The sequence below is a fragment of the Fundulus heteroclitus genome, chromosome 1 (assembly GCF_011125445.2).
Source record: "Fundulus heteroclitus isolate FHET01 chromosome 1, MU-UCD_Fhet_4.1, whole genome shotgun sequence".
NCBI classification, from domain to species: Eukaryota; Metazoa; Chordata; class Actinopteri; order Cyprinodontiformes; family Fundulidae; genus Fundulus; species Fundulus heteroclitus.
The window spans coordinates 7,354,512-7,369,678 of NC_046361.1; the positions used below are offsets into that span (position 1 = coordinate 7,354,512).

At 40.9% G+C, this 15,167-nt stretch overlaps 1 protein-coding gene across 1 annotated transcript in view; it reads right to left on the bottom strand.

The window, feature by feature from the left end:
- Positions 1-15,167, bottom strand: part of plxna1a (plexin A1a) — a 359,702-nt gene that overhangs the window by 303,979 nt on the left and 40,556 nt on the right. The window contains exon 2 of the mRNA XM_036125192.1: positions 5,372-6,765. Coding sequence (XP_035981085.1) covers positions 5,372-6,547 — 1,176 coding nt within the window. The 5' untranslated portion in view covers positions 6,548-6,765. The remainder of the gene's footprint in view (positions 1-5,371; positions 6,766-15,167) is intronic.

Sequence of the window (15,167 nt, forward strand, 5' to 3'; positions counted from 1 at the left end):
TTGCCTGTTAATGGTCAAGTTCTCGTCTTCTGGATTCGTCTGACACCTCATTGGCTTCTGATTTCTGAACCAAGACCAAGTATATGCCCCACGACTCAAGCCTCTTGTCAAAGCCCTTGGATTTGATGTTCTTATTCGGCCTTCCAGTGTATGACCCCAGATTTTCTCCTTCTGCTTCTCAAGCCTCAGCCATCCCTGTCAACGCTGAGCTTAGAGCTTCCAGCTTGTCCCTAAAGCTGGTAGCTGGTACCAGGTAGCTGGTAGCGAGGGAGTGATGGGTGTCCCATCACCTACTCGACTGTCACTTTCTGGATCCAAACGGAGCCCAAGGAACCCTGAATCAGATCCATTACATCTATCTGTCCTGATACGGTCAGTGGCTTTATTTCTGAGTTTCTCATCATTCATTGAATCCTCAGAAGCCACTAACCTTTGTCTCCACCTCACAGTGGTTCCTGAGAGAGTGGGCAGTTTCTCACTTTTGAAGCAGATTTACATGTTTCTTCTATTGTGGTCAAAGTAATCTTTTCTCTCTTTATGATCTTTGCACAACTATGTTAGCAAAGCTCTTTTATGGCAACAGGAAGAAATGTGCTTAAGAAATGATCAGCTGTCAACGCCTGGATCGTTAAGTAACAAAACACACCATCACACTGAAGATCTTCTCCTAAGATGTTAAAGATTAACAGCCTTGAGGTAAGGAGAAATGCCTGACGCTTTACTCTCTGACCCCAGCATGACTCCTTAATTGAGCCAGTATAATATTGTCCACATGACGCTAGTGAAGGAGCAACGAGCTGTCACCGCTCTCGTCAGGAAACATTGAACACGCCTGTACGAGGAGATCATAAATTCATCACAGTGACATCCAGGAGCAAGCTCTGCTGACTCGACCTTGATCGATCGCAGGGAGGACAACAGATGGCCAGAAAGGACAATCATATATAACCGTTCCCTCATTAGCATAATAACATGCATATACGGTACAAGTTATTGTACAATGCCACATTGGGCTTGTAGAATATCAGGGGGTGTAGGTCAGAGATGCTGCATTAACATTTTTGAAGTATAACTGGAATAATGTAATGGATATTTGAAAATGTAAAATTTCAATGAGCAAGGACCGTTTTCAAGATGGTGACAGTCGGACATCTAATTGTAGCGTTAGCAGCTCTCAAAGCATGGCTGAATCACGTAAATGTTAAAGCCTATTCTGCGTTTTACTCCGTGATTGGAACAGTGTCCAAACATGGGCAGCTAATAGATCCCTAACTAACAATGATCATCGTCTGTGATTATTGACAGTTCTGATTAAAAGGAGTACAGACGAAGTCTTAACTTAATTAGTTGTGTAGACTCGGTGAGTCCCAGGATGCCACTCTTTCATGTATTTCCCAAACAGTGAATATTGGAGATTATTTTTAACATCTCCTGGAAAGATAAACCCCAGCCTTTGTTTGTGCCAGTTTCAGTTCTTTTAAAAGTTTTAACTTATCAAAAATGACTGTAGATATCAGCAGGTAGGGCTATTTCCTGGATTAAAAAGACCACCAGACATCTGTTATACCTGGCAGGCTTTCTTGTGTTTCTGCTTTCGAACAGTGACTGAGACCCAATGAGCCTCTCTGTCACATCATGTCCTAAGCAGGGAAACAATCAGGCATGATTATAAGGCAAATTCCAAACAAGCTCATAAAGGTAGCATGAAGATATGCGTCCTGGTTTGCCAGATATCGTCTCACATACACAAAACAACTTTTTGATAGCCCCCTGCCAAACTTATGGCAAGCCACTTCAACATTTAATTCTCAGGGAGGATCTTTAAATAAGAAATCCATAAACCAATTCTGCTTTGTGGAAACACAATGCGCGACAGTCAGAAAAGCCCCCAAAGTGGGAAAGTACCATGAGCTTTTATGATAAAAGATGAACTTTAGTCTCCGCTGCCGCTGAGGCATTAGAGAACACCGACTGTTTTAGAAGATGGACCACAAAAGACCAGCAACAAGCTTATATCAGACCCCATCACAGACTCCATACAAGAGTAAAAGAAAAATCTCTAGTGCAACTAAAAGGGCAAAACTGGAGTCTGATCTGCAAAGGAACAAGACCAGAGTAAATAACGGGGCAGTGCACCGTTCTGCCCTGGGAATGAAAAGGGACCAGCAGTTGGCCCTCTTTTTGCTAAAAAGGTAGGATACTTCTGACAAAATGCTGCTTCAGGAGCGCACATTCAGCAAGAATACAGAATCCAGTCAACTCTGCCTCATTTCCACCCAACTAGAAGTGGAAGTAGAGATGTTCTGTCGGGGTCAGGCTGGCCTGGCCATCGGGATCACCAGGGGTTTTGCTGGTGACATGCTCTGGCTCGCTCGTCTTTTTTCTGTGTTGCCGGGTACTTGAGTGAGCCGTGATTCCCTTTTCCTCTTCAGTCTCACAGACAGTTGCTGCGGCCTCGTCCTGGCTTCAAACCCCGCTATGAAGCTTATACCTGCCTGCAGTCATAGTGCTCAATATGAAATATTTCCATTCCAAATACATTATTTCTATATAATATTATACAACAAAATTATATTTCTAAATTTCTTACTTCCGAAGACATTCCGCCTCTAGAAATGAACTGTGAAGTCCTAACAGTTAACTTTTTTTTTTACTCCTCTCTCAAGCGAGTGCATAAAACTGGTGTCATTTCAACATGTCGCCAGAGGGGGCAGACGTCAGCAAAAATCCTGGAATTTGAGCAATACAACATTAAGAGCACTAGAAGCATTTGTAATTCTTCCAAAGGGAAACATGAACATTTCAGTCAAAGTCCTTCTTCATACACCAATTCACAATCTATTCTATGTTAACTTTCAGACTTGCTAAAGGTTATGGGGATAAAGTCAAGAAGCCACTATAGTGGGGTTTCCTCTTTGAGAGAACTTTCAAGGCTTTACAAACTTTATGGAGATGTCCCAATCAAATTGATAGAATTCAATACTTTCTACACTTTCCACACATTTCCTCCCTCCTGCTTTCTGATTTTGCGTTCAAACAAGGCTCATGTTCAAGTCCTTCCTTCTTTACGTTTCCTGTCTCTTTGTCACTGGGATGACTTCCTTCAGCATTGTATGTTCAGATTTTACAAAGCTTACAGATATGCAAACACCATGGAATAGCTGAGGGGAAAGCGGAAAGAAATGTAGAGAATCAAAGTCTTAAGAGAGAGTAAGAAGAAAGCAGCACAAGAAGAAGAACTAAAAACAGGAAGGTTAAAGGCCAAAACCTAAAAAACAATATTAAAAACAGCTCAAGAAAGAAACGGATGAAATGAGATGCCCAGGAAGCACAAGGTTGGCAAAATGAAAGAATTCTCCATGGAAATGATGGGACTGGAGTAAAAGATAGGAGAGAACCAGAAAACAGAATAGCAAAGAGAGCAAGAGGATATGGAGGCGGAGAGGTGTGGAGTAGACCGGAGATTTATGGCAGGTTGTTATGGAGCACCGACTGAATAACGGAGGGTGAATTATTCATGACCATACCAGGGCTGAGAGTGTGCGCTGCACGCTGGTGATGGGAGCAAGTGAAACACACAAACGCTAACTTCTCTCACAGACACCCCTAGGAAAGCCGAATAAGGCTCTGACAAGCCGTCCACAACTTAAGATCAAATTATATAGGGACACAACATTCCCCAGACAAACAGAACAGCGAGGTTTGGACAACACTGAAAACAGGAGTCAGGAAGGGAAATATACTTTGATCTATTTGGCTCCTGTTAATGTCAGTGCTAAGAAATGTTTCCTAAAATACTGAAGTACTTCACAAGCAGGAGTCAATTTATTCCGACTCTGTTCTGTTGCTTCTGATTCTGGCTCCTTTATCAGATTTTTTTTCCCCCCTGTATGGCAATCAGACTGGAAACGTAGCATTTTAGAATCAATACCACATCTGCCTTAAGCTGATTAGAAGAAACATACTGCTTTGGCTAGCCAAGCTCCCACTGTGGTATATTGCTGGCAAATTAATATCACACTGAAATGAGCAGTTGCACCCACACTTTTTTCTACTGGGGTTCCAACATACATGGCAATTGTAATGCCACATTGTCATCATAGAGAAGCACTGAGAAATACAATAGTGACAGAAAAGGAATTATTTTTACCTTAGAAACAAAAAAAAAAAAAAAAAAATAACAATTGACGAGTTTCCAATTAGTGGATGTGCCATACCTAACTCCTTACCAGGTCACAGCAAGAACCTTCTTCTGTGTTAAAGTTGTTAATGCAGGTGAAGTTACTGATTTTAATATGAAAATATCACAATTTAGATTTTATTTTGAGGGAAAATGTATTGTTTGCCATATGCCCAGATATGTCTATGTTTTATTCAGGCTATAAAAGAGCGAGAGAGAAAGTACAAGACTTTCAGGAGCTAACAGGAAGGCTAAATTTGGTTTATTCTGATATCAGAAGTACCGTTTTATCTAAAACATACCTGACTTATAGTACAGCCCAAAGAAAATTGACCGAAACACGAAATGCAATGTCATATATGAAATATAATGTCACTCACGCAATAAAACATATATGGGAGAAACAGGATGACCTTTCAACACAAAAAGAGTGTAAAAAGGAAGCAGAAAAATTACTACCATGATTAAGAAAGGAACAAGCATTATAGGAAAACATTAAATTAGCAATAACGGATTATTATAGACATGAAAACCATATTATGAAATAGGAAAAGGCCAATGTCATCCACATGGAAAACAACAGCCACCATTGTTGGATCATGGAGATGGCAGAGATGGAGAAACAAGCCCACACAACCATGAGCTTGGACGAGGGGGCTTTCTTACTTTCCCACACCTAGAGCAACATCCTTCAGAAACAAGCCACCAGGAGGGGGCTTGTCGGCACCAAAACACGTCAGGTGTGTTTTTGACATAGCATAGTATATCTAAAATGTAAACTCTATAAACTTTGTTAGAAGGAAGGCTGAAAACAGTTTAGAGAATGTTAGTTTTAAACCTCTGTCTGTCATGGAACATACTCGGTCCAGCTCTACTCTTTACTGCATTTACATCAACAAAAACACAACCAGAAAACTAACTAACAGCCTAATCTTAAAAAAATATATTTAATCATTGGCGCTTAAACCATTAACTGTTCAAAGTAGAAAGCAAGCCACACAAATCTTTAACTGATTAAACAGAAGGAAGGAACTGCACCAGGAACATAACAGTGACAAAGCACAGCCTGTATTGAGCTGCTGACTGGAGACAAGATAAATTCCTACCACAATCTGTATGGGTATGGATGAGCATGCAATCTATATTCAGATCACAGAAACACTTCTGGGAAATACTGTCTCAAACACTCACCGAGTTGATGCAGGCCAGCTCCTTGTTGAGCAGCCAGGGCAGAGAGAGTTTTCCCTCTCCTTTGTAGCATGACTGAATCCTCTCTTTAATCTTCTCCTTTATCTGCCTCATTGTGAACAAACACAAAGCTGACTCTTTGGGCGGCTTGGCTCTGTTCTTCTGACCTTGGGCAAATACGGTGAACAGTACCTCCTCGTGCTCACGAATACCAAGCGAACGAGCCAAGCGGGCTCCCGGTCGGGCCAAATAAGCATCCTGAACCAAGCGATACTCCACGCCGTCCTTAGTGCAGCCGATGGGGAATTCAACATAGGAGTAGAACTTGGGATCGTCGACGCAAAGGCGGACAATCTTGGAGGTGAAGAACTGCTCGCTGCTGGCATCTGGTGAAGTGAGTTGGGTGTCGAGTTGTAAGGTGAGGTAATACACAAACTGCTCGCTGTTGAAGCCATAGATGTAGTAGATGTCAAACGCGGGGAACTTGGACAGAGTGTCTGAGGGGATCTTAAGCTGGGAAGACACAAACTCGTCCTGGTACACAAAACTGAACATGTCAGCATTCTCCTCATTCGACATCAGCTTACGACTGGACAGAGTTGGGAAATACTCCGATTTTCCGTCAATGGGGGTGCCGACGAAGAGCTTGCCGCCCCCGCCAAAAATATCAGGGGAGATCACAACGCCAGACATGGTGCCTGCCTCTGCAACGCTGGATAGATAATGCTCTTTACGGTGGTGCGGCTCACCGAGTTTGAATAAATCATCCAGACGCAGGAACTGGCATATTCCCTGGGAAGTACTCCCACACGCAATTAAGCGGTTGTGGGCAGCATCAAGTAGCAGGAGTTTATTGACGTTAGAAGTCTGCACTAGCTCATGTGGGCAGGACTGGACACCGGGAGGAGGGTAACAGCGGGGGTTGTCAGTTACCGGCCCCGTAACGTGGCTCCGCAGCTTGGTGAGGTTGCTGGACAGCTTGTAGATCCAGTTGACAGCACCCAGGTAGACCTCTCCCGTCTTGTTGTGGACCACCAAATGCGTGAGACCGCCTTCCGGCGGAGAGAAGGAGAGGAGAGAAGAGGCGGGAGAAGTGGTCAATGTGGAGGTCTTAGGGAGGGAGAGGAGAAGGAAGAGTAAGGGGAAGATCAGAAGGGGTGGATTAAGGTGTGAGGACATGGTGGTGAGGGGAGGGGAGTGGGTGTTAACGTGTCTTTTTGAGAGTGTAATCCGTGAAGGGGTCAGTCACTGCCTTATAAGACTGCAGGGTACAATGATGTAAAAAAAAAAAAGAAGAGAGTCTCAAAGTAGTAATCTTCCTGTTCTCTTTTATCCTCCTCTCAGGTGTTGACTTTATATCCTCATTCCCTGATCCTCAGCCTCATCTGCCACCAGCCCTGAGAGAGAAAGAAAGCAGAACATTATCAGTGATTTCACATCATTCATGAACCTTTCTTTTGGAAATTTACAGATCTAATAGAAATTATTTAGCAATAAAAAAGACAACTAAACGAATGTTGACTCAGGCTCTTCCAGGAGTCAGAGTCTGGGTGAAGAATTGCAGAATTAATCTAAAAGATATAACAATGGGGGGGGGGGGGCACGGCTGGAATAACTTTTTTTTTAAGAGTGAGCAAGACCTTGATCCTCTGTGTATTGACTGCCTAAAGGTTTTAAAATTACCAGCAGAAACAGTGTACCCGAGCACGCAAACATACAGTTGTACCCAAATTAGCCTTTTGTTAATTGGAAAATTGTGATTCTTCTTCACAATGTTTTTGTGGGCCAATTAGTGTTTGCAGGTATTGTATTGTGCATAGACACGTGAAACAGACTTACAATCTGGGATACAGTGCTGTAAAGGTGACTATCAGCCATGTACCCTTTAACAGGATATCATTGTTAAGTTTGTCACTGTTAGATGTGACAAACAGTGTGACTATGAGAAACGCTGTTGAATCCTGCTGACTGTCTCAATCCACCTCATCCGCTGCAACATGGCAGTCTGCTCCCAGTCTGCCAAGAAGCAGAACTTTTCCATTAACCTTTGGAGAACGCGTCAGGCTTTGATTTGTGTCGACATCATCATAGGGCGTTGTCTCCGGTGCCTTTCCAGGTCTCGGAGTTGTTTGCAAATCATCCCGGCTGACTCATGATCAGCTGTTCGGACGAATTCACACAGCTGGCAAGCTATTTGACGTGGTAACACTGAGGTGTCCAGCTAAATAATGTGTAGGAACATTTTCAGTTTGACCTGTTTTAAATAGCACAAATTAGCCAAACATTGGCTCCTCTCTGACTAGCTATTAGTCTTTAATCTATATTTCTGCAAACTCAATGCAATATGAACATTTTTACAATGGGTAACCACCTAATAATAGTAAAAACTGCAGCTAATACATTTAAGATATATATTTTTTTATTTATGTGGGTCTGTTGACTGGAACAATGCACCATCATCATGTAAATTTGCTGTGAATCTATAGATGTAGAATGGATCCGTATTGTGTTGATTATTGCATAGTGAATATAAGTGACTGTATGTGGCATCCAAAACATCTGAATGTACTTAAATTGCAAAACAAAAATTTAATTTCCTTCATACACATTGAAACGTGTGATAACCCAAGATGACGAATCGGGAGAACAGTTAAGATATCCAAACAATTACCAGCAGGAGAGTAAATAGAATCAAAAAGTATATTTACCTGGGAGTATTGGAGCAGAAAATGAAAACCGACCTCTTTTTAAAACAAACTAAAAGTCCTAGAGGAAACCATCCATGCTGATAAAGAAGGAAAGACAGTGAGAAGGACAAAAGTGAAAGCTATTTAGTTTCACACCAGCAGAATATAAAGGCAGCTGAGATGGTGAGAGCAGATTGCTATGAAAGCCAACAAAAAGAATGAGAGATGGACCATCCATCCACTTCTTATTACAACCATCCATTCATTCATTTTCAATATCCACTTATCTGATCTGAGGAGGATGGGGAGCTGGGCCAGCTTTTAAAATACAATTGAAGACAGGTACGGTCGTGAAAAGCAGCCTGGCTCCTCTACATGTTAAAGCATCAACACTTTCCTGATTCTTTTGCACTCTCGGTGAGCAAAACAGAGGATGTTGTCGAAGTTGACAAACACATCTTGGCAAAACAGAATTAGTTAAGTCTGAGAAACAATAAGAAATGATTAAATTGATGTACACTAAAGCACAAAAAAGTACGAAAAAGAACACAGCCATTAAGAAGTCTGTTTCAAAACGGTAAACCCTTTAGTTCGCAATATGTCATTGTTAATCCACTGGAGGAATGCTAATTATCACTCTTTTTTAACATAGCTATGTTTTAAACCAAACAATGATAGTTAGCATGTCTGTTAGTATAACAAAGAGCCTACTGCAGGACAGCAACGCTGGCAGCTAACTCAACTAGATTAATTGCTAGCATCGACTTGTAAAACTCTTATATCGCTTTAAAAAAAAAAGTAAGGTAAAAAAAAAACACGGTTCTGTGCATCAAGTACATTTAGTTAAGAAATATTGCTACATGTGTACCTGTTTATAAGTGTATATTTTTGTTTAGCTCTTCTGCCACTGTGTTATTTTACCAAACAAGTAATATTAGTTTATAACCGGTAGAAAAACCCAACAATACGATATGGGCTTGAGATGACATCATCTCTATTTCACGACTATGAGTAAAAACGCCACAGTATCTTTGTATTAATTCGAAAACCCGACAAACATGATGCATAACATAATCTAATTGGTTTTATTTAAAACAGAAAAGACACAATGATCCATGTGTTGCTACACTCTCGATACAGTCACAGAAAACCCGGGTCATTCCACCGCTTTCCTCTTCTTATTATGAGGACTTACAGCTACAGGAAAAGGTAAGAAAGAAAAATGTCAGCAATTTTGCACAAAACATACATTTTTAAAACCTCGGTACACCTCGATGCTAGTAGCCTGGCTATACCAGCGCACAGCAGTGTCTAATGGTCTTTATTACCTCGCTGGTGCATGCAGCTAGGTTCAGATCACAAGGCAAAGGCTTGTGTCGTAATAGCGTTTGGTCAGCAAACTATTCCCGTCTCCAGTTTCTGCTTCTTATTCCTCCTTTCACTGCATTCCTTTCTCTCCCTCTCCTGTCGGACACTGCGCTCCCTGTCAATGGCGTCTTTCATCTCCTGCCCGGTCGTGATTACAGCGGCCCCGATGACAACGCTGCTGCCCGTCTCATCAGGACAATCCGGCCACTGTTAGTGTCTCAGGCGCTCACACTAAAAGCATGCGGCACAGACGTACAGTGTGCGGTCCAAAAGCGTTTCAGACAAGCAGACTAGATTAAATTTGCCTCAACACACCCGTGCTTGAAGTTTACAGACATAAAATGAACTCACCGCATATATTCCCGCGCAACAAAGCAGTATCAACACCAAAATACACAAATACACTTGTTTACTAAATGACATGAAAGTATGGCTATTCTTGCCACTTTCTTTTCTCGTGTTTTTTCTGATATGCTGTAGAAAATGCTATAAATAGCATGAGGCATGGACTCGGCAGCCATATAGATTAAATAACCAGCGAAGCTGATCTGTGATGTTGTTATCGGCCGTTTGATTAAACTAGGACAAAGAGACGGGAGGAACAAACGCGTCCACGAACAGAAACACGAGGTAGTGATTTAAAAGTCCTCCTTTTAAAGAGCTGAATTAGATCAAAGAGGAGAAAATGTTTCTTATTTGTAAGGAAGTGAGTTAGAACAGGTGACTGTGGGGACATAAATGATAAAAGAAAGCCAGACTGAAAACCTGAGACAGGATGTTCTAACAAAGAACAAATTTCCATCTTTGTGTACTGAATGCTACCCTTGTTTAAACGTCAAACAGCCTCACAATGTGATGCCTTATTTAAAAAAAACAACCTACATTTTTAAAGAATGTAACTAGGTGTGAAGAGTTATAGAGCTGCCAAAATTCTGAAAGTCCTTTAAATGAGATACCAGAGAAACTGCTGCAGTGACCCGAGTTTTCATTGGCTGTGTGGGGCTTAGGATAACGCAGCACTGTCCCTGCCCCACCTGTTGCTGCACACTGCCGGCCAGGTGGCTGAAACAGATCTACAACAGTTTTCCCCTTCGCTACAAAAGAGGCACATTCAACTGCTTGGAAAAGTTTCTTGTGATGAAAGACATGAATAGCAACGGCATTAAAACTGAACAAGAACCACTCGACACACTTCTATCGGCAATGCCTTCCTAAAACTACATCTGGTGAGCTTCACGTGGCAGGTCTGTTTAGCATCTGACCACAGGCACAGAAAGCCCGAGCAATTAGCGGTTAATTAAGAATAGCAAAAAGGTACACAGGACGATAAGTACTTCATAAGTGCTATTAAATTCAGCAGGTTTCAGTTCTATTTTCCTTTTTTGTTTAAGCTGAAATGTCCATTTTAAAATCAAAATAACATTAAATAAATGTGAGTGTGAAATATGGGACTTCACATTTGTTTCTATGAATTTCAATCTTAGGGATCAAGGCTATATAGTCTGTTGATAAGTGGCAAGATGGTTTGAGCGCTCAAGACAAAATAGGTGCCATATGAAAAACAATTTAGAATAACATATTACCTAAATCATCTTTCTGACATTATTGACAGCCATCTCTAGTCTGAAAATGTAACAAAACTGCTCAGCAAAACCGACCAGCTTCTTGCGTCATCCAACGCGTGATTCCTTGGAAATAGCCTTTTTGTTCACTTTAGTTTCTGTGTCTAAATCCAGGCCTGCACTGAAGTCTACCTGCCACTTTGGATGAAGTGGCAGTCGTGTCCAGGTCCGTCCTGAGTTGACTTATTGCTGTCGGCACGTCAGTGGCATGCACAGCCACAGATCCTGACCAAACACTTAGGCAAATGTATACACGCCACTTCTTTAGCATGGAACTCACATTCCCGCTGGCCTCACTCTGTTGGTCTAGATGCAAGCGGGCATCTTCAAATTTCAACTCTCATTTTCTAGCCAAAACACAAATAGAAGAATGTCTAGGCACATTAGCTAATACATTAACGTTGTGCATATAATACATATACTTAAAGTCTAAACAAATCGCAACTTAAGCACAGGATATGAATTCAAACTGACACTTTTTTCAGGTTTACCCACTAGTCTACACAAACTGCAGAGACGAGTGAAATCGATGGTGACAGGAAGTGGATTAAACTACTTGAATCTTTGGCCTACTTTGGTTACCCTGCTGATTAAAGCGAGTGACCCCGGAGGGATGCATTGCTGCATATAATCACTTGCATAATCAGGTCGCAACACTTTTTAGCTGGTTTTGCAGCTCAGTCTTAAAGATCAATTTCTTTTTACACCTTGCACCGAAGGTTGAATTTTTGTGAGCTTCAAAGCTGTCGGCAGGTGACCTTTCAAAGCAGTCAATTTACATCTAATCAAGACCTTAACTGTAAAAAAGTATGGCAGTAATTAAAAGTCAGATTTACAAGTAAACATGTTTTTTTTCTTTCTATCAACAGAAGACAGAAAAGGTGAACACATATCCATTACCGGGTGGTATGGACTGAAAAGGCACACATCAAAGGGATTTTTAAAGTGGAAATAACTGATCAGTAGCGATATGCCAAGAAATTAGACAAGAATCTGATGAATTCTAGCCTGGCGGATGAACACCCAAACAAAAATGCAAAAGCCTAATGTGTAAGTGTTACCAGGTTGCATCGACAACAACAGTTACTGAGAGAGGAGGGCTGTAACTGAGCTATTTTCTGGTAAACTAGGGCTATGATAAGGCTCTGAAAATTTAAACCTCCAGGACATACCAGGAAGGCTAAAAAGATCGAGCAAAGATGCTGTTTTGTCCTTTTGAGGTTTTAATCTCCTGTCATGGAACATGCTGAAATTTGTAAATGTTGGCAATCTTTTGCTTATGGCAGTTTTAAGCTTGAATGTTTCATCTTTTTACCTAAGTATTCAATATTATCAATAATTGTGCAATATTTACTCTAACGTTTATTTTTGGTGTTTCTGATAAAGCTCCTCTTCTAATGCTTTGGAACTAACTTTAGATTAGATTAGTATGTTTTTTTTCACTATGATAAACTGTGTGTAACTGTCTGTGTCTTTGCCACTGTCCCCATTGTGGGACAATAAAGTTATTTCTTATCTTATCTTCAATTTAAACGTTTGTCTTTTTATTAAGAAAAAAAAATCAAACCCTGTTTTACAGCAACTGCTTTCTGACACACAGTGTGACGTCAACTCTGTGTATAGATAATTACAGTTCCCTCATAGCAGGAAAGCTTGAAGCGAAAAATTAAATGCCGTTTCTATATGTTGTTTAATAGTCATTAAAAAATAGCTTTTGAAAATGTAAACCTTTACAAAAATAGGAGAAACAGCACACAACATTCAAATGTATTCGCCTCTATTGAGTAGAACATTTGCGTCAGGCAACCATTTTAATAACTGATTATTAGTCCAACATTAAAACTCACTCAATGTAACTCAAGGCTTTTCTTGTGTTAGCACAAACATCTTTTAGGTAAAACTCACAGAACTTAGACGCAACATTTAAATGATAGAAAAGTAACTGCCTCATTTAGCAGATATCCTATTAGATAAGACAAATTGGACTTTCTACAAAATGGACCCCAGAGGAAGCAGATAAAGAGAGAACAGAAGAGGTCCTTAGATGTAGCCTTGAGGAACACCACAATTCAGAGGAGCCTTAGACGAAAGCTCTCCCAGCTGGTGAGAGAAACCTCTGCCAGATCAGCGGGTGTGACGTTTTGTCATCATCCAAACCTTCTGTCCTTTAATGATTTATCTCATCACCTAATATACACTAAAACATGGCTAAGAATAAAAAATACATGAATAATGTATGCCTTCTTTTATCAAAAGCTAGTTTTACTTATAAACTGAACTGTTGTCAGCATTTGGAAGTGTAAATAACTGGTATGAACTTTCCGAAAGACCGCCGTAGCATTCAACACAGATCATTTAGCTGCAGGCTAGGCAAACATCTGGACCGAGCATGTGTTCTGGATCTGAGATGCTCGCTTCACGTTTAAAGCCCAGAATTCTTGCAGCAGATGGCGGAAAAGTTAGTCCCGGCTCAGGTCAGATTAGGACAGAGGACAGGAAGATATGAGAGAAGGGCCATAAGGCAGACACACGCTTGAACGTGAGGAGATTTCTATATAAAATCCATTTTTCAAAAGGCGTATTATCGATGTGGGCTAATGCTGCAGACAGCTGTCCACTCACACCCTACTCATGGGTTTTTGTAAAAAGAGAGAGAAGATGGGCGAACTTCATCCTACTGGTTCACAGAGAGACAAAAATAAAACTTCCAAAATACTTGTTTATTTCTCTCAATGATAATATGAACAAGCACACTCCCATTAATGGAAATTCAGTCCGACTGTTGAGTTACAATCCTTCCTCTGATTGAAGTAATCATATTTAACATATTTATGTAATCAAAACCAGTGAGTCATCTGTACATAAATTCTAAACGTCTTTACAAAATGAAGCATTTGGAAAAAGGAATCGATATAGTCTAAGACAAAGTGGCCATTTTTGTTCGATGACATGCACATTTGAGACTCTGGGCAGGTCTTGTTGAATCAGTAGGCAGAAAATTATGTTATTTAGGCCTCGACTGGAAAATTTTCATATGGACTCTAAACAATGGCTTTTACCACCCTGTAAGGGAGGCCTTTTCTGACCAATGATAGTGGTTATGCAACAGTGATGAAAGGTTGTGTTTTATCAGAGATTATTCCAGAAATGTGGCTTTTTGCCACAAAGCTAAAGATTGATAACGGTAGACTCAGCACAAAGCCAAAAAGAAAGCTTTTTTCCTGGATATACGGCGCCAGCATTGGGCCCCTTGGTTTCATTTGAGTATATTTATATAGAGGGGGAAAATAATATTAAGAACTAATCTTTTTTTTTTTTTACAAAATCACCAATGCCACAATTACTGGTACACGTTTAGAGAGTGGCGTGTGTGAGCCTCTTCTGCCAATGCTTAGCAATTAGTCTTCTCCCATGACATTCACAGGGTTTGAGCGTACAGAGACGCAGATCCCCTGTTAATCTCCCTCTAGATCCTGCAGCGTCCTGAGTTAGATTCTTTCCTCTTCAGATCAACCCACAGGCTTCTGTAGGCTGTAGACTGGGATGACCTTGAGAGACGGCCGATTTTGTGTCAGCCGAAAATCCTTTCCGTGTCGATCTGGCCACACATTACGCATCGTTATTCTGCTAAAAACACCCAATGATGAGCTCTTTTCTCTCTTTACTGGAAGACTTCACTGGAACTTTATTTACAATTTCCTCTCATTGCAAAGAGTTCCTGATGCCGTGTGCTGTTAAAAAAAAAACAAAGGTTCGATTGGCTTTGGAGGAGAAACGGGTTCACAGCATCACAGATCCTCCGCCACTCAGTCCAAATCCACCTGTAATCCCTGGCACTGGAAAGCTCAGTCTGATCTGGCCAAATGAATGCATTTCCAGTAGCGTTTGCAAACTCCACACGCCGCTCTTTGCTGCAGTTCTCCATCAGAGAGCTCTGAATATTCTTTAACCTCCTTTACCATGTGCTGACATGATAAATATGGCTACTGGTCCATTATAGTGACCAACAGCTAAAAGAAACAAGCCTCTGTGTCATGTTACATTTATTCTAAGGAAACAGAAAGTCTCGGTTAATAATTCCATTCAATTATGTGTCATCTTTTTTTTTTTAAAGTTAACTCC